This window comes from Temnothorax americanus, unplaced genomic scaffold, assembly GCF_048541705.1.
Source record: "Temnothorax americanus isolate GAGA-0224 unplaced genomic scaffold, ASM4854170v1 Scaffold44, whole genome shotgun sequence".
Classification (NCBI taxonomy): Eukaryota; Metazoa; Arthropoda; class Insecta; order Hymenoptera; family Formicidae; genus Temnothorax; species Temnothorax americanus.
Window position 1 is genome coordinate 776,049 of NW_027509591.1, and position 26,911 is coordinate 802,959.

At 39.4% G+C, this 26,911-nt stretch overlaps 1 protein-coding gene and 2 pseudogenes across 2 annotated transcripts; all 3 read left to right on the forward strand.

Annotated features, from left to right (window-relative positions):
* Positions 1-233: 233 nt before the first annotated feature.
* Positions 234-13,208, forward strand: LOC143903191 (uncharacterized; annotated as a pseudogene). Its single transcript, XR_013258643.1, has 8 exons — positions 234-1,711; positions 1,811-1,933; positions 2,578-2,658; positions 3,021-3,183; positions 9,869-9,999; positions 12,157-12,519; positions 12,659-12,789; positions 12,892-13,208. The product of XR_013258643.1 is annotated as an uncharacterized LOC143903191 (transcript).
* Positions 13,109-15,966, forward strand: LOC143903192 (uncharacterized; annotated as a pseudogene).
* A 1,254-nt stretch (positions 15,967-17,220) lies between these two features.
* LOC143903193 (uncharacterized) lies at positions 17,221-17,963 on the forward strand. The gene has a single exon (XM_077416651.1). It carries the CDS (start codon positions 17,229-17,231, stop codon positions 17,961-17,963), a length of 735 nt encoding a protein of 244 aa, XP_077272777.1. The 5' UTR covers positions 17,221-17,228.
* Positions 17,964-26,911: the final 8,948 nt, after the last annotated feature.

Sequence of the window (26,911 nt, forward strand, 5' to 3'; positions counted from 1 at the left end):
AAATAAAAACGTATTTATTTAAAAATAAAAAAATCATTTATTATAATGAAAAAAGTCTGTTTTTTTTAAACAAGCAGTCGAAAACAAAGAAGTTATTTATTACTTTAAAAATAATTGGATATATTTAAAATAAAGAAAACAAATGTAGTTGACATCTTTAATTTAAAACCAATAAATGTTTTTTAAATTTATGTGTCTACATTTAATTAGCCATAAAAAATATATATTTTTGAATTTGGTACACCACTCCGCTCAATGGCAATAGGAATGTAGACACATAATTTAAGAAAATATTTTTTTATTTCAAGTAAAAGATATCAACTACATTCGTTTTATTAAAAATATATGGAATTATTTAAAACAATAAATTATTTTTTTATTTTCGATTTTATCGACGCTTGTTCTAAAAAATAGATCCTCATTATTAAAATAAATAACGTCTTATTCTGAAATTGTTGCGTATTTGAAGATTTGACGCGAGGATCGTTCACGAACGCTCGTGAAGCTCCAACCGCGTATGTTTACGTTTTTTCTTTTTTTTCTTTTCTCGAGCAAACGGATCGCAGGTGCGGAGCGCGTGATCGCAAATGACTCGTCTAATAGAATGGTCGCGAGACAATTTGAAGCCAATAGGGCGATTTATCGTCACTACATTCCTTATAGGTGCATAACACGGATGAGCACGGGCCGCGATCGTTTGCTTGCTCCCGCCGGGAGGAGAGTGAGCAGTAAGCCCTCGAAGTTCATACGCGACGTTTCATCATTTATTATTCGCGATTTCGATTCATCTCTTTGATTAAAAAAAACCGCTCCACTGGCGAATTGCCGCGAATAGCGAACTGTGAATCACGAATTACGAATCGCGCATAGTCTGGCGTGGCGTGGCGTGCGTGCGTACGTCCGCGTGCGCCGTGTGGACCGAGTGCCGTCGTGCCGTCGAGCATCGTCGCGGGCGACAAACAGACGCGAGAACGTGAGAGCGAGCGTGGTGCCCGTTGATCCCGTCGAGTGCCGTAAAAGATTCGTGCGACCGCTCACGATATTTCTCACCCTTGGACGTCCCCGGACGGCGGAGATCGGCAACGGAGCGGCCAGGAAAAACCGACCGACAGATAGGCCAAGTGTGTGTCTGTGTGACGAAGGACGAAGGAAAGAGAAGGCGGACAGAGTTGGCTCGGAAAGGAAGAGAGATAACGAGTGTTCCGAAACTCGTATACGTGCCCGTCGCGAGTGAGAGTACATAGGTCCGGAAACATCGGGCGCGCGCTTTACGCGAAGAGAGAAAGAGAGAGATCTCGCGCGATCGGACCATCGCCGGAGAAACGAAACGAGAGGCTAAGAGACGAGCGAGTGAGGGAAGCGGCGCGAGAGGAATCAGCAGGAATCGCTACCGGGTTGCTAGCGCGTGTAAAAAATCCGGCGAAGGAGAAACGGATCGAGCGACGAGAGAGAGAGCGCGAGAAAACGCGAGAGCGAAGAAGGAGAGAGACGGAGATAGAGATACGCGTAACATCGAGTGTGTCACGCTTAATTAAGCTCCTATAGCCGAGTCATCGCACGCACGCACGACAGCTATAAAGGGAAACAAAAACAAAAGCGCGCGGCAGTGAACACCGTCTTCTTCGAGTTCTTCGTCTAGACACGTTGACGCAGATAGATGCGTTTGATATTGACGCCATTTTCATCCTTTGTGTGGACTCGTTATTTTGATGTAAGTATATTAAAACCATGCATTTTGATCAACTTTTCGTCATGTGTTTGACATCCGACCGATTTGATGCGTCTTATTTATTATATTTCGTGTAAACAGATACAACTTCAGTGAACATTGTGACCGGCTGTGAACGTCTTCTTTGTCCGAATACGTTGGCACAGATAGACGCGTTTGGTATTGACGCCATTTCCATCCTTCGTGTGGACTCGTTATTTTGATGTAAGTACATTGAAAACTATTTCGTATAAATCGTATAAACCTCTCGACGCAAGTGTGACATCCGACTGATTTCATGCGTCTTATCATATTTTGTGCAAATAGACGCTTGATAGGTTATTCCCTTCTTTTGTTCGGATTCGTCATTTTGCCAAAATAAGTACAGATTATTGAAACGTTATTATTACTAGAGACCGGATCGCGGTGCAGTTTTCCCTATTCCAAGCGTGTGTTAGCAGTCGTGAGAAGGAATATTCTCTACACTGCGCCGGTCTAGCGGTGTAATCATATTTATTTATTTATATAATTATTCTCACGCGGCGTTTGGCCACTAGCACACTCTTAGAGTAAGGAAAATGGCACCGCAATCCGGTTTCTAATTATTACTTTTTGTATAAACTTCTCGATAAAAATGCATGTGACCGTATTGATGAATAATGAGTTTAACTGAAGGTTACAGTTAACCGACGGTGACAAAATTGACCCTTACTGATTTGATGTATATATATTTACAATTATATTTCAAGTTTATCACATTTCATGTAAATTTTTCGAGAAAAATATTGTTTTTGCATTTTATTTAACCTTAGTAATTCAAATCAATGCCCTCAAAAATCTTACTTTTGTAACTATATTGTTACAAACAGGTAATACAAATATGGCTGATGAAGAAGTTCGAGACTTATTAAGAGGTCTAAAGCTAGAAAATGTCATTGAAACTTTTGAAAGTAAGTTTTGTTTTATTTTTAATATTGCTTGTCATGTTTTATCATGCTCATATATATAATAATTTATTAAGGTCCGGTTACACCAACCTTGCATAATATTTAATTTTTGCTTAACTCACTCTTTGTCTCTTTCTAACTGTCTTCTTAACTATACGAAGAGTAAATATTGCTTGTGTTTTAAAGGACAAATACATGTATTTATTAGGATATTCTTTTGCATTATTTTACCTTTTATAGTTACAGTATGCAAAATTTTGGAGATTCTTATTTTAATAAATAATTTCAAATAAATTGTACTCTATATTTTATAGATGATTTATAAGATATGACAAAAGTTAAGTTTTGGTGCTTTATTTTTTTAGAAAACATGATTACTATGGATACATTAGAACATTTATCGGAATCTACTATATCTGAATTGATACCAATTATTGGTCAAAGAGTGATATTCTTATATTATTGGAAAAAGCATCATAATATCAAAAGTACTTGTCAAACTATAGAAAATTCACCACAAAAAAAATGGTATGTTCTCTGTTTTTCTCAAATATTTCTTATTTCTCTAACAATTATAATACAAATAAGTAATTTTTATTTCGCCAGAAAATAATAAACAGTTAAGAATTTTAATTGACTATGTACTGGCAATGATTATCATCGTGGCAACGATTATAATCGTAACAGATTGTCACCGCGTTTCGACCAAAGATTCTGGTCGTTCTAAATTGATATACTTTATATATAAACATCTTAATTAAATATTACATTCATTGCGGAAAATATTACTTCAGCCAGGGTGAGGTAATATTTTTCGCAATAAATGTAATATTTTATTAAGATGCTTATATATAAATTACATCAATTTAGAACGACCAGAATCCTTGGTCGAAACATGGTGACGACCTGTCACAATTATAATTGTTGCCACGATTATAATCATTGTCAGTACATAACCAATTAAAATTCTTAACTAAATTATAATACATATTTGTATATAATTTTAGTGATTTTGTACATAATACATATTATATATAAAATCAGTAATTATAAGTTTTTAGTTATAATATATGTTTTAAAACCAACGAATTATTGTAGCTTGGTTGTTGAAAGTTTAATTAAGTTGCATATCTTTTACTTACCATCCTCTGCTATGACGAAGTGTAATATGCAAATTTTGGATTCATCTTGTTCCACTTTTTCATCGTAAAAAACAGTTTTTAACAGAAAGGGAATTTTTACGATCTCTTCTAGAATTTATACATGCTACATTTATTATAAAAAATTATGTTATTAAAATTTAAAAAGTAAATTTATAGCCATTGTCTGTAATTTCATTTTATTTTTATCCTACAAGTAGTATTATAAACATTAAAATCTTTGTAGGAATTTTTTGTAACTATCAAATTCTGCATTGTTTTTTCCTGTGATTTATATCAGATCATATGATAGCAAAATTATAATTATATTTAGGAAGACTGTATGTAGTGTATATAAAAAACATTTTTTATAAATAAAACATCGGTTTAATGTATTTTTTTTAAATAATAGAAATTACAAGAAAAAAAAGAAGAAGAGACTGTAATCAATTTTAATGAATCTGTGATGCCCCTTTAAAAAATCTACTTTTAAAATATAAAATAGGATGTCAGATTTTAAGTTATTACGAAAAAGAAAATGAATTGCAAGAAAACTTCAGAAATAAATTGTGTGATATTATCATTAATGATATTGAAGATAAAAATACAAAATATGTTTTTAAATATTCTATCTCATTTTTATATTAATATATATTTTAATTTATATAATACTTATAATATATTTATATACTTTTACTTTTATATATAGATTAACAAACAATTTGGCTGATTATATTTCAAAAGTGATAGTTTCTATTTTTTCTACTGAAGTAGCAACAACGTATTACATCCCTCCTATATCAAAAAAAAATTTTATTAGAAAAAAATCTGTGATTGCCCGTGGTAAATTAATGAAGATGTGGCGAAATAGATGTACTATGTATAACAAATTTAAAGCTAAATTAAAAAGAAAAGAAAATAAAGAAGAAGATGATGGTATGTATATTGATATAAATATAAGAGAAATTTTCTTTCGGTAATTATTTTTGAAATTATATTTGATACTAATACTGTTAAAAGCTCCATTAAGTCTTGTTCGCGAAATCGCTGATTAATCCCGACGATGGAAGCGGGATGAGAAGGACGCGCGTGGAAGGTGGTCACTAATTATTTACTTATTTTTTGTGTAACTCAGACCACAGTCTGAGCCGTCTTTAATGCGTCAAAATTGATACAATCTGACCTGAGATGGATGAGCGGTGAACAAATACGATGTTTTGCTTGTCCTTATAAGCGAGAGACAATTATATTAATTGCCGTCCTCTTCGTGTGGTGAGTCGCCCGTGAGCCTTGGGACACGTGGCGGTCGGCACTCGCGCCCGTGTGAGCTTGAGCTGTCGTGTTGAGGCACCAGAGTTAATGAGCGTTCTATTTTACACTATACGAGACTGTCTAATCAGTGTGGTTACTGCGATGTGCACGGTTAACCGGAGTTACAATGCGAAACGTACAAAGCACACGTTACGCGACTAGTCTCCGCGCGGCCATTTTGCACAATGTGAAGAAGACGTTGGCGATGAGCACGCCCGTGCGGGCGCGAGCTATCGCGGTGATCGAACGTCGTTACCCGATCGATGCTGCTCTCTGAGCCGACGGCGCAACGTTAACGGAATCTCGAACATTCCGCCCGCCATCAGCAACCTTGTTGATGATTCCTTACTCTAGATCCTTCACTTGGTTGAAATGGGCAATATGGCAAGCTTGGCACTAGGCCGGATGAGGGTCGTGGTGGCGGTCTTCAGGGTAACCACCCTGGTGAGTCCATCCTTGCCAGGGTGCAAAGCTGTTACTCTGGCGAGTGGCCATTTGCACGGTGGAGATCGTTCGTCGGTGAGCAGCACAATGGAACCCACCTTGATGTTGTTGTTGGGATGATGCCACTTGGATATCGCCTGCTGGCGTTGCAGGTAATGGGCCGACCATTGTGCCCAAAATTGTTGAACCCGCTGCTGGATGAGTTGCCATCGAGATAGTCGTGAGGTTGCTAGGTCAATCAGAGATGGCTCGGGTATGGTAGTGAGTGGACTTCCAATGAGGAAATGACCTGGTGTGAGCGCTGAGACGTCTTCAGGGTCGTCACTCAGCGGTTCTAAAGGCCGTGAGTTGAGAATGGCCTCGATTTGCGTAAGCAACGTTGTGAGTTTTTCCGTCGTGAGTAGAGTTTCCCCGATAGTCCGTCTCAAATAAAACTTGACGGATTTCACCACCGCCTCCCACTTGCCCCCCATGTGTGGAGCGCCTGGTGGATTAAACTCCCATCTGGTGCAATCACGTTGTAAAATTTGAGCGATTCGTTGATGTTCTTAGGAACTCTGGATGAACATCTTCTTGAGCGCGGAGTCTGCTCCAATGAATGTTGTCCCGCAGTCCGAATATATGGTCTGAGCAATTCCCCTTCTCGCTGAAAATCTTTGGAAGGCTGCGATGAATCCTTCTGATGAGTAGTCACTGACTACTTCAAGGTGAATTGCGGAGGTGGAGAAATAGACGAACACACAGATCCATCACAGATCCTTGCATGTCTTCGCACCTCGTCCTTTCCATGTTTTGATGGTAAGCGGTCCGGCATAGTCAACTCCTGTGTGAGTGAACGGACGTGACGGCGTAACCCGAGAGAGAGGTAGTTGGCCCATCAGTTGATGAGCACGGATCCCTCTCTGCCGAGCACACACGACACACCGCAGGATATGAGACTTCACCGGAGCCCGTCCGCCAATGATCCAGTAACGCTGCCTGACATGAGCCAGTGTCAGCTGTGTTCCTCCATGCAGGGTACGCAGATGGGCGTGTGAAATGATCAAGGTTGAGAGCCGAGAGTGGCGGGGCAAAATCGCTTGATGTTTGCTGTCTTGAGCTAGTGCTGATTGATTGAGGCGGCCGCCAACGCGGATGATCCCTTGAGCGTCTATATACGCAGTCAATCGACTGAATGCGTGAGCAGTTGGGAGTCTCAAGTTGGCCGTGAGCATTTTGATCTTGTGCGTAAAGTATGCCGCTTGAGTAGCTTTAATCCAGAACGATCTGGCCTCCTCCAAAGCTGAGTGTAAGTCCAGTGGCGTGCGTCGGCACCTTCCCAGAAGCGATATAAATCTGAAACAAAGAGTTGTTATTTTCAATAACTTGTTGAGAGTTGAATACCTATATATCAGGTCCCAGTGATAGCCCGGTTGAGAGGCGGCCGCATGTAGCGCAGTGCCTGGCCGAGCCTCGAGTGCACTCAACTCATCCGAAAGCGCGGGTTGTGATGGCCATGCTTCAGGGGTGAGTATCCACGGTGGTCTCGTCCACCATAATGAGTGGCTTTGGAGTTGAGCAGTATTTAATCCTCGTGATGCGCAGTCGGCTGGGTTGGACGTACCAGGTACGTATTTCCAATGTGCGTTCGCAGTGAGCTCTTGAATTTGAGAAACTCGATTTCTCATGAAATCCTTCCAGCGCGATGCATGAGATTTGATCCACGTGAGTGTCACAACAGAGTCCGTCCACAGGTGAGTTGCTGTGACGTTCAACTTCAAGGTGGCTTGAACGTATTGCATGAGTCTTGAGAGCAGCAGTGCTGCGGTGAGTTCAAGTCTCGGGATGGTGAGCCGTTTGAGCGGTGCTATCTTCGTTTTGGAGCACACCAATGAAATCGTGGCGCCATTAGAGCCGTGGACGGTGATAAATACGACTGCAGCCATTGCCAGTTGAGAAGCATCAGAAAAGCCGTGAAATTCCACTGTCGATGTACTCCATGTGTTATACCACCGAGGTATTGAGATCTTGCGCAAGCTGGTGAGTTCCTTTCTGATGATGAGCCACCGTGATGAGAGCTGGGATGGCAGTGGTTCATCCCATTGGAGCTTGTGAAGCCAAAGCTCCTGCAAGAGCATCTTCGCCTTGATCACGACTGGTGATGCAAAGCCTAGTGGATCGAATATCTGAGCCACTTCAGACAAAACGAGGCGTTTGGTGAGATGATCGGGATGCGACGAGATCCTTGTTGTGAATGCAAATGAATCTTCTTAAGGAAGCCATCGTAATCCGAGTATCTTGGTTGCGCAATCGTCAAATGTAATTTGTAAGCCCTGGTCTTGCTCTGCTTGAACCGCAGTGAGCACGTCTGGATGAGTCGCGTGCCACTTGGCTAATGGAAAACCGCCCGCCATGCATAAGTTCTTCAGTTGCAATGCAATTTGAATTAGCTGTTGGACCGTGTCAGCGCCTCCAAAACTGTCGTCGACGTATCGACCTTGAAGGATGGACGGCACTGCAAGGGGAAAATTGTGGCCTTCGTCCTCCACTAGTTGCAGCAGCGTTCTTACTGCCAAAAACGGGGCAGCCTTGGTCCCATACGTGACCGTGGTTAGATAATATGCCACTTCATTGAACCGTTCATCGCTCCATAGAATCCGTTGTAAGTTCCAGTCATCTTCATGTACGTTGATCTGTCTATACATCTTGGTGATGTCCGTGGCAACTAGGTGTCGAAATCGTCGAATCCAGAGCAAGACATCAGTGACGTCTAAATGCAACTTGGCTCCCGTGTGCATAATATCATTAAGGGAGCGGCCAGATGTAGATGCGCTCGAGCCATTGAATACCGCACGTAATTTCGTGGTTGCACTGTCTGGTTTTAGCACTCCGTAATGTGGCAAATAATATTGCGTGTGCTGACTGGAAACGGGTGAAGCTCTCTTCATGTGATTGAGATCTCGATATACCGTCATGAATTGGTGATACAGACGTCTATAGTTGTCATCTCGGGAGAATCTTCTTTGTAAGCTTTTCAAACATCGATGCGCGGTGAGATAAGAGTCGCCGAGAGTATCAGGTGATGATTTTAGTGGAAGTCGAACTGTATATCGACCTGTTGAATCCCGTGAAACAGTACTCTTGAAATGCTCTTCACATCTTTGCTCGTCAGGAGTAAGATCAAGATTGTTGCTCGAAGGCACTTCATCCTGAGTCCAAAATCTCGACAGTAACTCGTCGAGGGCATCTTCCCTCTCCTGAACCGATGCATGATGCACTGTAGCAGATGCCGATGATGATGTGTCGACAGGTCCGAGAACGAGCCATCCGAAAATTGAGAGCTGCGCAATTGGCATCAATGTGTCTTGTTTGATGATGTTGGGCTTGATGATCTGCCCATATGAGTCAGCTCCAATAATAATATCCACTGGCCGTGGTGTCAGAAAATCTGGATCAGCCAAGGTTAACTTGGTGAGATGCGGCCATTTCTGTGGTGCAGCGTTAAATGATGGCAGAATGTTTGTCAACGTCTGCAGAATGTGAGCTTGAATAATGACGTCTGATCTTGAGCGAAGTGAGCGGAGCTTGAGTAATGCAACTCCTCGAGTTTGCGTGGACTTTCCGCCACCAATTCCGGTGATAAGAATGACAGAATGATGACGAGGTATATTGAGCTGACGTATGAGCGATTCCGAGACAAAGGTAAGTTTGGAACCTGTATCGATGAGAAGCCGTACATACTGAGTATTAACCGATGAGCTGATCTGAGCCAGGGCCGTAGCGAGTAATGTTGAGTGTGATGAGCGAGCCAAAAATGAGTGAGTGACGATTGCACCGTTGTCCTATTGAGATGCTGAGGCTGAGCTGGTGGTTGGCTTCGAGGATGAGTCGCTTTGATGTGCCTCATGCAGCATCGTATGATGTCGGTGGGTGCACTTCTTGCACCCCCGTGAGCTTTTGCATGAGCGAACGTTGTGACGGCCGAGGCAGTTGAAGCACAGTCTCCGTGAGATCACTAGCTTCTGTCGATCGCCCGGTGAGAGTTCCCAGAATTTAGGGCACGTCACCACGAAGTGCGTGCCGTTGCAGCAGTCGCATGGATACTCCGTTAAGCCGGTTGCGGCAGCAGTGCGTGCCGGTTGGGCTGCCGCATGATGAGCCGTCGAGGATCGCCGGATTGTTGACGCATCCCCTGCCGAGCTCCCTGAGCTGGCCGTTGACTCTATCATCTCGAGTGCTCGTGCTTGCGAGGAGAGAAATTGCCCGAGTTTCTCGAATCGCGGATATTCGCGCGCGGCGCCCAACGATGTCTCCCACTGTTCCTTGGTTTGGCGATCCAGCTGCCTAGACAACTGGTACACCAGGACGCAGTCGCCCAGATCCTGCAAGACGCCCAAAGATTGTAGGCCTTTGATGCCTTCCTTGAACGTGTTGAGCAGCTTGTCTAATGCCTTGGCGTTCTTCTGCACCGGTGTTGAGCTGGCAAAGAGCTGGTCCAAATACGACTGAATGAGCAGTCGCTTGTTTTCATAGCGATCAACGAGCATTTCCCAAGATGGTTTGAGCGAGTCGCCGGTGAGAGGCAAACCGGAAATGAGCTGAGCAGGTGGGCCTTCCAATGATAGCCGCAGATAGTGGAGTTTCTCTACGTCTGTAAGCCGTTGGCTGTCATAAATCACCGCCTTGAAGAGATCGCGGTACGTAGGCCATGCCTCGTACACGCCCTTGAAGGACGGGATGTTGATGTCCGGCAATCTCTGCTGTGATTGTGAAGGCTGCGGCGCTACAGGAGCTGTCGTTGGTGCAATCCTTTCCGCCAATGCGCCCTTGAGCCTTGCCAGAGCGCGACGAGCCATCATACACTCTTCCGCCTCCACGGCGAAGGCGTTTTTGGAGAAATATTCATGGGCGATGAGCGCCGCCGGCCATGAGACCTCAAAGTAGGCGTGTTCTTTGAGGAATGCCTTGTGCATTTCCTCGAGTTTGATCGAAATCTGCAGAACCTCATCCACGGACGTGTCATCTGGAGTCGATGGCAACGTCTCGCCGATTTTCCGCACTGTCGCGATGCGGTTCAATTGTGTCTGCACCTTCAACGTGAGCTCCGCAGACAAACGGCGAGAAACCTGAGAATCAAAACACGAATGAGAAACACTGCATGAGGCGAGAACGTGAAAGGCATGCCCTGTTTACTTGCTATGTGTCCGAGCTACACTTTAAGTTCCACGCATCCGGCTCGAAGGACCAAATGTTCGCGAAATTGCTGATTAATCCCGACGATGGAAGCGGGGTGAGAAGGACGCGCGTGGAAGGTGGTCACTAATTATTCACTTATTTTTTGTGTAACTCAGACCACAGTCTGAGCCGTCTTTAATGCGTCAAAATTGATACAATCTGACCTGAGATGGATGAGCGGTGAACAAATACGATGTTTTGCTTGTCCTTATAAGCGAGAGACAATTATATTAATTGCCGTCCTCTTTGTGTGGTGAGTCGCCCATGAGCCTTGGGACACGTGGCGGTCGGCACTCGCGCCCGTGTGAGCTTGAGCTGTCGTGTTGAGGCACCAGAGTTAATGAGCGTTCTATTTTACACTATACGAGACTGTCTAATCAGTGTGGTTACTGCGAAGTGCACGGTTAACCGGAGTTACAATGCGAAACGTACAAAGCACACGTTACGCGACTAGTCTCCGCGCGGCCATTTTGCACAAAGTAAAGAAGACGTTGGCGATGAGCGCGCCCGTGCGGGCGCGAGCTATCGCGGTGATCGAACGTCGTTACCCGATCGATGCTGCCCTCTGAGCCGACGGCGCAACGTTAACGGAATCTCGAACAAGTCTTATGGTCAAAATAGTGGTAAAATATAATTTAAAATTGATAGACTAATAATAATTTTGTATTGTTTTGATGGAAAACATTCTTATTGTTACTAAAAAACTTTTTTGGCAAATATCTGAGCGTTTTGTTTTAAATTATTTAACCAATTATTTTTGAAATAAAACATTTTGTAAAAAAATGTTCTATATAAAAGTTGTACGGTTTTAAGGAAGACAAATAATGATAAAGTTAATTTTCAAAAATATCGACTATTTCTTAAGGTTACATGATGATTATTGAAATTTTTTTAAATTAACTTGTACAATTTTGTTATGTAATATGATTCCTCTAATTATTCTACATATAAAAGTATTAAGGTAGAATCATCAAAAAATGAATAGTTTACAAGATATTTAATATTTTATGCGTCAAAATGCACAGAAATAAAGTCTAAAATACCTCGTAAACTATTTATTTTTTATTAATTCTGCCTTCATACTTTTATATGTAAAATAATTAGAAAAATTATATTATGTAAAAAAATCATACAATTCTATGTAAGAAATTAACAATGAGCTTTATGTAACTTTAAAAGAATAATTTTTGTGAAAATTGATTTTATCATTATTTGTTCCCTACAAACGCTACAAATTTAGAAATTACAAAATATATAAAAAGTGATTAATTTTTTATTGGTAAATTATTCTAAATTATATGTTCTATTCGGTTTGAGTTTGTGGAACTGGATAAAGTAAATTATAATTACTTTTAAAATATAATTTAATTTTAATATATAATTTAATTTACAGCTTTACAGGAAATAGATAATAAAGTGCAAAAAAGTATCAAATGGTTAGATGAGAATGTAGCTCCATGGGAATTAGTTCTCCAACATTGGCTGCTTACTTTTGATATCAGGCGCAAGGACCTTAATAATTCTGAAGAAAAAGCTTTGCATAATCTCCTTAATAGATGGTCTGTATTAAAACATCCACAAGGATATCAATTAATTGTTCAAGATTTTGACGCAATGAATCTAAGCAAAGTCAGTTTAGATTTAAATATTTGGCAACAATTTATGGATGTAATAATCAAATATTCAACATCTAACACCAGACATGACGAAGTAAATTTAATGTTGGAAAAATTAAAAGATAAAGACATTTTAACCGGTAATTCTTTTTTCATTAATAATATTTATTTATTATTATAATTAGGAAAATATATACATTTAATAATAATTAAGAAGTTGATAAATGTACAAACTAATTAGAAATATGAATATATTAAGAAATAAATTTAATTTTTTAGATACAAAAGTGGCTGTAGGTCTTATGTTACTGCCACACTTAATTCCGCCAAAAGGATTGAAAAAATAAAAAGGCAAATGTTACAAACTTTCGATAGCTAATGCCAAAGAGAGCCTGATAAAACATGCAAGCGTTAGTACAGTTTAAAATTAATTAAAGTTCTATAATAAAATTTAAGTTCCATGTCGCACAAATTAGTTTACTGTTATAATATTTTTTATTCTGTATTTTTAGATTCCTGGAGATATGACTCTAATCAAACAAGAAGCAAGAAAACATGCTGAGATGTTGAAAATTACGTTGCAACCGTATATAATTGTTCTTGGGTCCCCTTATAAAATTAAAGAATCTTACGTTCAAGTGGATGATATTTTATACAAAACAAATAGTACTTTAGAGGCAATCGATATGTTTTAAAATATTTCATGTTTTTCAAGTAAACTATCCTATAATGAGTGAACACCTTTGGATGTTAATCCAGAAAGGTATTTATAATTTTACTACAAAATGGGATTCTATAATTCCTAATATAGAACATGTACTAAATAAAATATCCAAGTCTTTTGAAAAAAGTGTTAATTCTGATACTATTACTGTGTAAAACACTTTTAAACTGGTTATTATTATTAAAAATAACATTTTTTATACTTATAATAAGTTGCGTCTCGTCTCTCACGACGTTTGTGCCCCTCGAATCGGGTTGGTTTCTCTCTGTTTCGCTCCCCACTCGTTCTCTTACCTCTATCGGTGATAACGTTTGTCGAAAAATATCCTATCGTGGAAAATTACGACTGCTTGGTAGAGCGTGTGTTGCGTTCGGTAATGCGTACGGAAAGAGCGAGGGCAATGTGTGCATTCTTTTGTTCTACAATGACAATGGCAAGAACTTGTTAATTGGTTCTTTCTAGAAGTTTAATTTATAATTAAGTTCTTTCACACTAAACATTTATAAGTTACATGTTTACTGGTTCTATGCCAATCTATAATTTTGTACAATGATTTTATGTTTTTTTTGTGAACAAACATTTTTATCCATAAATACCTTAATGTTACATATAAAAGTGAGACACAAGTTGCTTATTTATTCTACAATTAAGTGTAATTTCAAAGATTGCACACATATATTTAATAACATTTATAATTTACGGAAACATGTTTTAAATACACATATTACAACATCTCTACAGAATGCTTTTGTAAAACAAAATGAAACATTAGTCTCTCAAAATATACTAAAATGTAATGTCAAAGATACCCTTCAGTTTTTTCATACTACAAATTTATCGTCAGATGCGATTGATAATACAGGTGAAATTAATATTGAACATTGTTCGCGAAATCGCTGATTAATCCCGACGATGGAAGCGGGATGAAAAGGACGCGCGTGGAAGGTGGTCACTAATTCTTCACTTATTTTTTGTGTAACTTAGACCACAGTCTGAGCTGTCTTCAATGCGTCAAAATTGATACAATCTGACCTGAGATGGATGAGCGGTGAACAAATAAGATGTTTTGCTTGTCCTTATAAGCGAGAGACAATTATATTAATTGCCGTCCTCTTCGTGTGGTGAGTCGCCCGTGAGCCTTGGGACACGTGGCGGTCGGCACTCGCGCCCGTGTGAGCTTGAGCTGTCGTGTTGAGGCACCAGAGTTGATGAGCGTTCTATTTCACACTATACGAGACTATCTAATCAGTGTGGTTACTGCGATGTGCACGATTAACCGGAGTTACAATGCGAAACGTACAAAGCACACGTTACGCGACTAGTCTTCGCGCGGCCATTTTGCACAAAGTGAAGAAGACGTTGGCGATGAGCGCGCCCGTGCGGGCGCGAGCTATCGCGGTGATCGAACGTCGTTACCCGATCGATGCTGCCCTCTGAGCCGACGGCGCAACGTTAACGGAATCTCGAACAAACATTAAAAAAAAATAGTTTCCGAATATTATGTTCGTTTTGTAACAAAATTGTATGCTAGTGGAAATTTAAAAGTTATTCATGAAATTATAACAGATATAGGTATAAATTATTTTTCTGTGTGTTGTGATATTTTATCTATAAAATTTAAAGATGTTACAGATTTGGATATTTTTTTAAATATTATAAAGAGTGGTTTTGAACCTTTCGAATCAGAATATAAAACATTACAGTATTTACAAGAAAAAAATTGCTTGTTTTTACCAAAATTAATACCTATAAATTCTATTTTGTCATTTAGTAAAGTTAAGAAAAGATCAATCAATCGCATCTACAACATCAGAAATTAAGCATAATACCTTTGAAGGTCATATTACAAAAATTTTTAGAGCTTCCAAATGTATATAAAAAAATAATATCATATATTGAGAAGAGCAAAAAAAGTGAATCGTTAAATTCTATTTTCCAAACTGATTTTTGGAAATCTGTTGAAAAGAATGCAGGTGATAAATTTATCTTGCCCCTTGTGCTATATTTTGATGACTTAGAAATTAACAATCCCTTGGGTTCTTGTAAAAATAAAAGTAAGATTGGTGCAGTTTATTGTGCTATTGACAGTTTACCAAATAAGTTCTCCAGTTTATTAGAAAATATTTTTTTAATGCAATTGCATAATTATATAGATCATAAAGCTTTATGAAATAAAAAAATTTTTGCTCATGTTATTAACCAAATTAATGAACTTAATACTAATGGAATTTCTATTAATGTAGAAGGAAAAACAATACAAGTTTACTTTATTTTGTCTCGTATAGTAGGTGATAACTTGGGACTTAATACAATTCTGGGCTTCACCAAAAGTTTCAATTCGTCTCATTGCTGCCGTATATGTTACATTTCTAAAGATGAAATGCATAACACCACGATTGAAAACAATAATTTATTAAGAAATGTTGAAAACTGTAAAGAGCATTCTATCGAGAAAACACATGGGATTGCAGAATACTGTATTTTCAATAATATTATAAATTTCCACGTAACTAAAAATATATCAATAGATCCTATGCATGACTTGCTGGAGGGTGTTTGTAGATATGACATTGCTAAAATTTTATATGACCTTATATGTAAGAAAAAAGCATTTTCTGTAGAGATACTTAATGAAAGAATTAAGAATTTTTGTCATTTATTTGATAAAAATATCCCTATTATAAAATTAGAATCCATAACAAATAAAATGATCATTTTATCTGCGTCAGAAATGCATTATTTAGTTTCAAATCTTGGTCTGTTTATAGGCGATTTAGTTCCTACTAACAGCTCAGTTTGGAAACTTTGTAACGGCCTGTCTTTATCGAACGCGGACGGGTTTCCGGGATCGGGAGTTCGATGAGAGGCCCAGAGACAGTAATCAATTCGCCATGGGATAGTGACATACGCTCTATTCAAGATTCGATATTACACACAAACGGAACGCGGTATATTACATACGGTACACGGTATATTACATACGGAGCGCGGCCACCGGTATCAGGACGCAGGCGCTCGGCGATATGAACCGAATTAATACATGCGATAACAACGGAACGCGGTATATTACATACGGGACGTGGTATCGTACATATACGGAACGCGGTTACAGGTATCTGGACGCAGGCGCTCGGCGATATGAACCGAATTAATATATGCGATAACAACGGAACGCGGTATATTACATACGGGACGCGGTATCGTTCATATACGGAACGCGGTTGCAGGTATCTGGACGCAGGCGCTCGGCTATATGAACCGAATTAATATATGCGATAACAACGGAACGCGGTATATTACATACGGGACGCGGTATCGTACCTATACGGAACGCGGTTACAGGTATCTGGACGCAGGCGCTCGGCTATATGAACCGAATTAATACATGCGATAACAACGGAACGCGGTATAATATATACGGGGCGCGGTATCGTACATCTACGGAACGCGGTTACGGGTATCTGGACGCAGGCGCTCGGCTACATGAACCGAATTAATACAGGGGATAATAATCGGAACGCGGTACGTTACATACGGAACGCGGTATATTCCATACGGAAGGGTGGCGGAATCCCGGGATCACGGTCGCCTGAACCCTCGCGGCGAAACCGAGTACGCTCGACCCCGCGGTGCCGTGGCCGTCGGGGTAGTGTTTAGGGAGCTCGGGAACACTCTGAGAACCCTCAGTCGAGAACCAGAATGCTGGACCTCGTTGTGCGTGTTGCCCTAGGATTCGGAAGGTAGCTTCGTCAGGGATAGCGGAAAGCCGTGGTAAAGACGAAGTGTTTTTTCGTCGAGCGCGCCGGCTTTTGATACCGCTCGGCGCGGTGAGCTTTGGCAGGAGGGAGACCGATCGTCATGTGACGGTGCGGTGGTGGGAGCGGCGCGATCCCGCGGGCTCGCTTCGGCGGGGATCGGCTCGCTTCGGCGCTCGTCGGCGTCGTGCGGAGAGGCACCGGTGCCCCGACGGGTTTCCCGCGCACACGGCGCGTTTCAAGTCTTTAAAAAATGTGGGCGCACTGAGCCCTGTGGTCGCCCGACGGAGGGTCGGTCGGGCGGCTCCCGGCGGGTGATAGCCGGGGACGATGCCTTGTCTGACGGGGTGCATCGTTACAACTTTATGTGATGTTACGTAAAATAGTCAATATTTCTATGCTAGAATCTGTTACTAATGATATTATAGATTCATTTGCAATATTAATATCTCAATATTTAGAATTATATTTAAAGATTTTTAAATGTTCTTTCAAAGTAAAACACCATTATTTAACACATTATGAAAGAATTATGCGTGAATTTGGGCCATTAAAGAATTTTTCCACAATGCGATTTGAAGCCAAGCATAAACAAATTAAGGAGTATAGTAAAGTTATGACTTCTAGAAAATGCCCTGCATATTCTCTATCGTTAAAACATCAAATGCAACTTTGTCACAGATTTATTTGTAACGAAGGTTTTTTAAAACGATTTTCCTATGGCTCATGTATTTCAAAATTACATTTTGTAAGCGATTATAATAATGTAAAATGTTTGTTGCCAGTAGATTTTGACGATTGCTATTGTGTTTCATGGGTAAGATTATATGGAACTCGTTATGAAATTGACAATTTTATAAATATACAAACATACAATTCTCCAGTTTTTGAAAAAATTAAGTACATTATATTTGATAAAACTAAAAATGTATTTTTTTTAAATTATAAGTTTATTAATATATGTTACTATGAAAACTATGGAACATTTAATGTAAAAGAAAATAAGGAATTGGGATTTATAGCTCAAAATAACCTTATAGATTATAAAGTTTATAATGTTCACATTATGTCAGATAACAAACATTATATTCCTTCTTTTTTATAACTATGATTTATTAAAAGCACATAGAAGATTAAAATTTTGTGCATTCTACAAATTTTTTTATTTTGTCACTTACAGTGTCTTTTTTTATTTGTCTATTTTTTGTATTTCTGTAATAGACATTACAAGTATAAACTTTTTAGATACGATATAATGTACTTTTCTTTTCCTTTTTGTAATTGTTTTATATTTTTTAATATTGTGTGTATGTTCACAATTGCGATACTATGTTTGTTTAGTTGTCTATAAAAATTTAAGAAGAATTAGTCTTTATATATAACACGTATTTGGGTATATATTTGGTTATACGAATTTTGTAATTTGTATAAGTATTTACATTACAATAAAATGTTTATACATATCAAATATTCTTTTTATTCTATACAGGGTGTTCAAAATTCCCGAAAAAAAATTATATTACCCGATTATACAGTCACGCTTATTAATGGTTGGACACTGAAAATTTGAAATACGTTTCGGAAACTTGCTCTTTGTCTCTTTCTAAGGGGGACAATTAGAAAGAAACGAAGAGTGAGTTTCCGAAATGCATCCAATTTTCAGTATCTAGGCATTAATGAGCGCGACAGTACAATAAGAATTTTAACGCACTAAGAATATTACTTATTAATTAAAAATAAATATTTAAAAAAAAAAAAAATTATTTGTTCAAATTGGACAAATACATTTTAAAATTTATAATGTATTTATTAAAGTAAAAAAAGAAATTTATTACAGTAAAAAAATCCTTTTTATTTAAGAAAAAGCATTTTCTTATAAGACTAAATATTTATTTCAACAAAGAAAATATTGTTTTGTGTTAACATCTACAATTCTAGAAATAAATATCTATATTTTTTGAAGTAAATATATATTTCTTTAAAATAAGAGCAATTCTTTTAATTTTAAAGAAATTATTTATTTCAACAAAGAAAATATTGTTTTGTGTTAACATCTACAATTCTTGAAATAAATATCTATATTTTTTGAATTAAATATATATTTCTTTAATATAAGAGCAGTTCTATTAATTTTAAAGAAATTATTTATTTCAACAAAGAAAATATTGTTTTGTGTTAACATCTACAATTCTCGAAATAAATATCTATATTTTTTGAAGTAAATATATATTTCCTTAAAATAAGAGCAGTTCTTTTAATTTTAAAGAAATTATTTATTTCAACAAATAAAATATTGTTTTATATATTAACAGTTACAATTTAAAAATATCTATCAGTATTTCTTAAAATTAATATATTGTGACGTCCGTCGATACATTTCCTTTTTTTCCTTTCTTTTGGACGCCCATGCGTTAATTCTCTCCTGTAGCGTGCGTCTTATTGTTAGTTGCCTCATTGTACACCTTAGTTATTAAGAGTATTATTAATAATCGCTTGTCCTATTTCGCGGAGACACTAGACCAGTAATAGGGAGAACGTGACTTCGGTCGGCAATGTTTTAATTCATTAGAACGGAATAATAACGGACATAACTCCCGTAGCGTTCGCCGGCCCTACCGCGCGGCGAGCGTTATCGGACCGCCTGTTATCTTGCCTATTCAGCACCATTCTCTCAACGCGTACAGTACATCTTCATTCCTTATATTTTCCGCCGTACACCACGCAAAAACGAATTAACTAAATATCGTTAGCGACAAACCGTTCGAGCCCACCGAACGCGTTCGTTTCCTAGTATTGTTACTTATTATTGCACTACGCGCTTGCCCACGCGCGCGCGTACCCTCGCAGTTCGCCATCTTATGTTTTGCTTTCGCTACGTAGCTGTAGATCGATCAATCCTTATTAGCGTAGACTAACGGGCGTAATCCCGAGCCAGCCGCCTCACGACGATACAGCCATGAAGTAAAGAAGCTACCACACGTATACGACGCTATCGCAGTGCAAGTTTCGGCACGTGCATCGCATGTACCCCTCAAATAAGTTTCGTTAACTTCTCATTATTTTCATTCATAACCGGTGTAACGGTAACTATAGCCTCCTGTACGTATGACAGCATAATAGACCACCACACACACCCGACAACACACACACGATTATCACCCCGTCTCAGGGATAGTTGTAATAAACAATTACACTGACCGGTTATGTAAGCTGGATGCAGCTCGCGATCCGCGTAGATACAACTTAAAGGGACAATAGTTAATAATTTTTTATAACGGCTTGGCAATAGATTAATAATAATGTTGTCGTTAGGTTGATAAGTGAGTAATACAGTTTTACTTAAGATCGGATATTTAATGTAGAATACAAGACGTGTGAAAAGACGTGTTACATGACGCTAGTGTAAAGGCGAACAGAAACATAGTATATATAGAGGAGAAGGAAGACTATCAAAGCGTTCACAAACGCCCGTTTTCATCGCCCATGCACATGAGGACTCCCCTTTAGGCTCCTTCTCAACACTCCCACTGAGACCTCGGGTGCATTGTCAAAAGTTCTTTTAATTTATTGAATCGAGGCCTCGGTAGAGTCCTTTGGTTAACAGATCCGCTAGCTGATCCTCTGTTGGACAATACTTGACAAATACTTTGCCTGATTCAACTACTTTTCGTATATACTTATATTTAATGTCCACGTGCTTCGTTCGTTGATGAAACACCTGGTTTGCGCTCAACTGGATTGCTGCCTGATTATCCAAGTTTAGTTCGATTGGATCCATTTCCTCTTCTTGAACGCCATAAAGAGATGTCAGCATTTGTCGCAGCCACTCAACTTCTTGTGCTGCCTGTGATGCAGCCACCAGCTCTGCCTCTGCGGTCGATAGAGTTACTATCTTTTGTCGACGAGATGCCCAAGCCACTGGTACACCATTCATGACTGCAATGTACCCAGAGGTAGATCGACGTTCATCTTCGTCTCCTGCAAAATCTGCATCTGAAAAACAAATACACTCTCGTTTTGGCATTATATCATTTAATGAAATCCCTTCGTTAATTGTTTCCTTTAGATATCTTAGGACTCGTTTTGCTGCGTTCCAATGTCCTGGTCCAGGATCTTGTAAATATTTGCTTAACATATTCACGGCGAACGCAATGTCAAATCGAGTGACATTTGCTAGGAATTGTAGCGATCCAATCAATTCGCTATATGGAATTCTTGACATAGACATCCTCTCTGCATCATTCGATGGACTCATTCGTCTTGATAGCTTCACGTTAGGATCAACTGGAACAGAGATGCCCTTTGCTTCTGTCATCTTGAACTTGTCGATCAGTTTTCTGATGTACGCAGCTTGATGGATTTTGATTATCCGTTGTCTATCATCTCGATCAATTTCGATGCCTACGAAGTAACTTGGCTTGCATATTGTAGTGCTCCTTTGGGACACTGGGATTCGATCTTTCCAATGAGGAGGCGGGAGACAATGTATTAACGCTCATGGGTGCAATAAACTCAACTTTACTGATTACTTTGTTTTTACAACTTATTTCGTACAAGATCCGTTCGTCGCTGCCCGACTCCAATTGCCCTCGCGTCTCCTCTGGTCGCTTCTTTTTGAGTCCTCGTTATGTCCTTCGATATCGCTGAGTTGCTCGATCGTATGTAGGCCGATCGCGCAACTTATCTCTTGCTGATTCGGCTTTGCGTAATTTTTTCGGGCTTTCGCGGTCGCGTTCCCTATTGTTATTCTCGGTCTTTCTTAATACTATTCTTATTTTATTATTACATTAATTGGGGCCGCAACATCCCTCCCCCTTTGAGAAAAGAAAACTACGGTCTGTAGTCTTCGCTACAATTTTTCGCTGCTTATCCTATTTCTATTTTTATTAAGGTTTTTTTTTTTTTTTTTTTTTATTTCGGAGGTTACATTCTTCTTATGTTCTAGTATAGTATCGCTGAGTCGCCCTGTACGTGCGGTCGGGCGCTTGCTCGTTTCTTATGTCTTTTTATTACATAGATGATTATTCCTACTATGCTTAATATAATTATTAACGTAAGTGTCGATCCTACGGGATATATGACATAGGGATTTTTTATTAGGGTGTCTTGGGGTTTTTCCAATTCTTTATTTATGTCGTTTATTTCTAGACTTAATTCCATTAATTCGTTCGGATTCCTAATGACAGGTTCTAATCTAATTTCTTTTTTCGCTTGTTTGTTAATATTTTTATTTTTGTTTGTTAGCGTTAAGTTGAAATCGGCTAAGTGCATTTCTATTTGTCTCATAGTCGTTTGTTTTTTTGTTTTTATAATAATGTCGGATGTGGTTAGTTTACAATTTTCGATTATACTTAGTTTCCCTGTTCTTTCTATTTCTATTTTTTGTTCTGCCTGTTCATTACATTGAATCGTCAGCTGTTGTTTTCTCGGCGTTGAGAATAGCCACGTTTGTGGTTCGCTTAATGTTATCCATAACGTTACGTTTGACATTATTTGACGTTTCTCGCAGGTGTTTACATATCCTGGGGTTTTTACGTAAACTTGTACTTTGCATGGTGCGTCGGCTTTTATAAAATATACCGGGTAGTTTCGGTTACATACATATTTTACTCCGTTTCGTTTACAGTCGTTTAAATCGCATTCTTCTGGCGTTATGTAATTATGATTCTCTTTATCTATTGCTAATATGTTGTGAGTAATTCTTAGGAATGTGAAAATATTCGCGTGGTTGTGGACAGGTAATGGTGTCGCTCTTATTATTTCATACACGGGGTATGCTACCACGGGAAATTTGATTATCGTATAAATGTTCGGTTTATCATAATACGCGTTAATTTCTACGTAGCTTTGTATCTCGTTCCAATTTTCTAATCTAGTTTTAAATGGAAAGTGGGATCCATGCGTCAATTGTGACGTTGCCTCTTTTAATTCGGTTATTATTTTTTCTATTGGTAATAGGCGGGTTAGTATAACTCCTTCTCGCGAATATGTGAGGTAGTCTATCGTGTCTTTCACGTCTTCTATTAGATCCTCTGTAATTGTGGTTAGTATTAATAACTGTTCATCTATTTCTTCTCTTCTAGCGTACAGTGCTGTCTCCAGCTGTATTCGTCTCGTGACGTTCGTCATTAGTTGCTCGTTATGGTATAACGATTTTTCTAAGGCCTCCATGTGGCCTATTGTGGCATTTATCACTTTTAATTGACTTTTTGCGGTGTGCCGTAGAGTCTGTTGCTGATTTTGTATCATTTCAAGCTGCTCTTGTATGTGTTTTGCGTCGTCGGCATCCATAGTGCCGAACAGCGTTTTGCTGATCGTGCCGATTGCGTCTATTAACCCTCGTTTATTATTATTTGTTTTATATATAGTCTGTAATCGCATTAATAGTTGCGTTAATTTTTTGTTATTTTTCTCTATCGTATGAAGAATGTTTTTGCACGTCTGCTGCGTGTCCTTCGCGATTATCGTTTCGCATACTTCTTCGGCTTGCTGTAGAAATTCCTGAAGTTGGTGATATCGGTTTCCTAGGGCTGCTACGTCGATTTTAATCGCTAGTTTCCATGTAGCTTCTACCTGTTGCAATTGTCCGGTTCTCTCAAAGTATATTCCCGGCTCGCTGCTGAATTGTCGTATTTCGTACGATGGTGCTGCCTCAGGTTTCGCTTTTTTCGCGAAGTGCTGGACGACGATCAGCGTCCTGTAAGATAAGGACTCATGTTACCTTTCTTAGAATTTTTACCTTGGCTTGATAATGCATTCTCCTCGCGTTTTTTTTCTCTCCTCGCGCGTTTAGTTGCTTTTGAGGCTTAGGTGCGAGCACATATTGTACTTGTACGCTAATTGTAAAATGAGGTGCAGGCTGTGCGACCGTTTTTTTGTTCCGTCGACGTGCGACGTATGTTGGCGCACGTATTGGTTACGCGCTGCTCGTGCGGGTGCCGTGAGTGGGGGTGCCGTGAGTGGGGGTGCCGTGAGTGCGCGAGTGGCGGCGAATTTGGGTGCGGGGTCGATGTCGCCCCCTCCCTCCTACGCGGAAGAGTTGGTAACACCCCCGGATATATGGATGCATCTCCTCTACCCCCTGGAGGTCACGTTGGACGTGGCCACCGGACGCCGTGTGGTGCGACGTGTTTGATGTTTGGTAAGTACTTATTATCTTATTTTTCTTAGTTTTTACTATCGCCTACTTTTTATCGCCTACTTTCTATTGCTTTTTTTTGTTTTTTTGCGCTGTTTTTACTGTTCTATAAAGGGCTTTAATCGGTTTACGTATACTCGCGTGGTTTTCCATCCCTTTTTGATTGTGTAATTGACGTCTGAATGTTTTTCAATTACTTCATACGGTCCTATCCACGGGGATTCTAATTTTTTCGATCTCCTTCTACGCGCCGTTTCGTCGTGCAAGAGAACTTTGTCTCCCACTCGGAAATTAATTTCTTTTGTCTTCTTATCATACGTCTCCTTGGCCTTAGATTTTTCGTTTCGCAAATGTTCCTTTGCAACCCGTTGTGTCGCTCTTAATTTTTCTTTTAGCTCTTGCGCGTAATCGTCATACGTATACGTTGGTTTCGGTGGTTGCGACAGTGCCGTCGGTAGTGTCGCTCGGTGCCCGTATACTAATTCAAAGGGTGTAAACCCGGTCGCTGTGTGTGGCGTCGTGTTATACGCGAACATTGCGTATGGCGTCCATTCATCCCAGTCTGTCTGGTCCGCGTTAATATAATGTCGCAAGTATTCGGCTAATGTTCTATGAGAGCGTTCCAATGCTCCATTACTCTCGGGATGGTAGGCCGTTGTTTGAATTTTTTCTATCTTCAGTAATTTACACGTGCTTTTAAATATCTCGCTAAGGAAATTCGTTCCTCTATCCGTCAGTATTTTGTCGGGGATACCGTATTCAAAGATAATTTTTGTGACAAATTCTTTCGCGATTGTCTTCGCTTCTTGATTAGATACGGGTATCGCCTTACTGAATTTTGATAAATTATCCTGAAACGTGAGGATATATTTATTTCCGTTTTCGGTCACCGTCAGTGGTCCTACTATATCTAGAGCACATTTTTCGAACGGTTTGTCCGCGGTGTCTGTTATTACTAAGGGTGCTTTATTTTTTCGCGATAACTTATTCTTCTGACATAGTACGCATCTATTAATGTAATCTTCGACGTCTTGAGTTAATCCTCTCCAGTTATGCGTCAACCTTATTCGGTTTATGGTGCGTTCCACACCCTGATGTCCTCCTACAGGTGCATCATGGTATTCGTATAATATACGTTGCTTCTATTCTTCTGTATATTTCCTTTCGCTCTCTTCTTCGTTATTCTCTTCCTTCTCTATCTTGTTGATGTTTGTCGGCACATGTCGACTCAGCGCATCCGCGTTTCTATTCTCTTGACCGGCCTTGTGTACGATAGTGTAGTCGTATTCTTCTAATTTCAATCTCCATCGGATTAATCGTGATCCGAAGTTCTTTACGTTAAATAGCCAAACCAAAGATTTATGGTCTGTCACTATGGTAAATTTTGTTCCATAAACGTATGGTTGGAAGTGTTTCACCGCCCATACTTTCGCTAGTGATTCTTTCTCGGTAGTATTATAATTTTGCTCGGCTTTAGATAGTACTCTGCTCGCATACGCCACGGGTTGATCTTGGCCTATCTTTCCCTGTAACAGTATGGCTCCTATTGCGTAATCTGACGCGTCGGTCGTTACTACAAATTCTTGGGAGAAAACCGGGTATTTCAATACCGGTGCTGTGGTTAGTTTTTCTTTAAGTATTGCAAATGCGTTTTGTTGTTCTGCGTTCCACTCGAATTTGATATCTTTTCTGGTCATTTTTGTGAGTGGCTTGGCGATTGCTGAAAAATCTTTAATAAATCTTCGATAATATCCGGCTAATCCTACGAAAGCTTGGATGTCCTTTACTTTTGTTGGTCTCGGGAAGCTTTTTACTGCTTCTAATTTTGAAGGGTCTAGCGAGATTCCGTTTTCTGTTATTACATGTCCGAGATACGTCACTTCTTTCCGAAGGAATTCGCACTTATCGGGCTGTAATTTCAAATTATAGTTTCTCAGTCTTTTTAGCACTTCAATTAATCTCTTATTGTGCTCTTGTAAACTTTCTCCGTATACTATTATATTGTCTAGATAGACTAAGCATTGTAATCCTACTAGTCCTGCTAAAACGGCTATTATTGCTCGTTGAAATGTCGCTGGGGCATTTTTCAGTCCAAAAAACATTCGATTATACTTGTAATGTCCGTATTGTGTCGAGAATGCTGTCTTTTCTTTATCTTCTTCCATCGGGATTTGATGATATCCCGATGCGAGGTCTAGCGTGGTAAAGAATTTTGCTTTTCCCAGTTGGTCTAGGATATCGGTTATGTTTGGCAATGGGAAGGAATCTCCCTCCGTTAGGTCGTTTACAAACCGAAAATCTATTACCACTCTCAGTTTTAATTTTCCTGATGCGTCTCTTTTCTTCGGTACTACTAGCAACGGCGCATTCCACGGGCTCGTGTTAGGTCTAATAATTCCGTTTTTTAACATCTCTTTCACTTGTCTATTCACTTCTTCCTTGTGCTTTTCTGGCAAACGGTACGGTCGGACGTTGACCGGTACGCTGCCCGCCTTTGTGGTAATCTTATGCGCGACGATATCAGTGCATGTCAGTGGTTCTCCTTCCACGTGCAATACATCGCTGTAATCTCTGCAAATTTCCATAATGGTTTTCTTTTCTTTTTCGTTTAGGTGTTGCGTGCGTATCAATTTTTCGACTATTTCGCTACGCGTCATTGTTTCTTCTGCTTTGTTTACTTAGTTTATTTCTATTTCTTTTGCTTCTTCTTGCTCTAACTCTTTTAATGTTACTTGCGGCATTAGCATTTCGACTGTCTTCTCCGTCGTATTTAGTATGCTTGCCGGACATAGAAAGTTTTCTGGCATCACTAGGCAATTTCCTATGAACACTCCTGGCATTGTCTTTTCTGCCTGTATTATTCCTAGTGAATTTTTATCGGTCGCGACTTGTACTATTGTCTTCGCTTCGCGGTT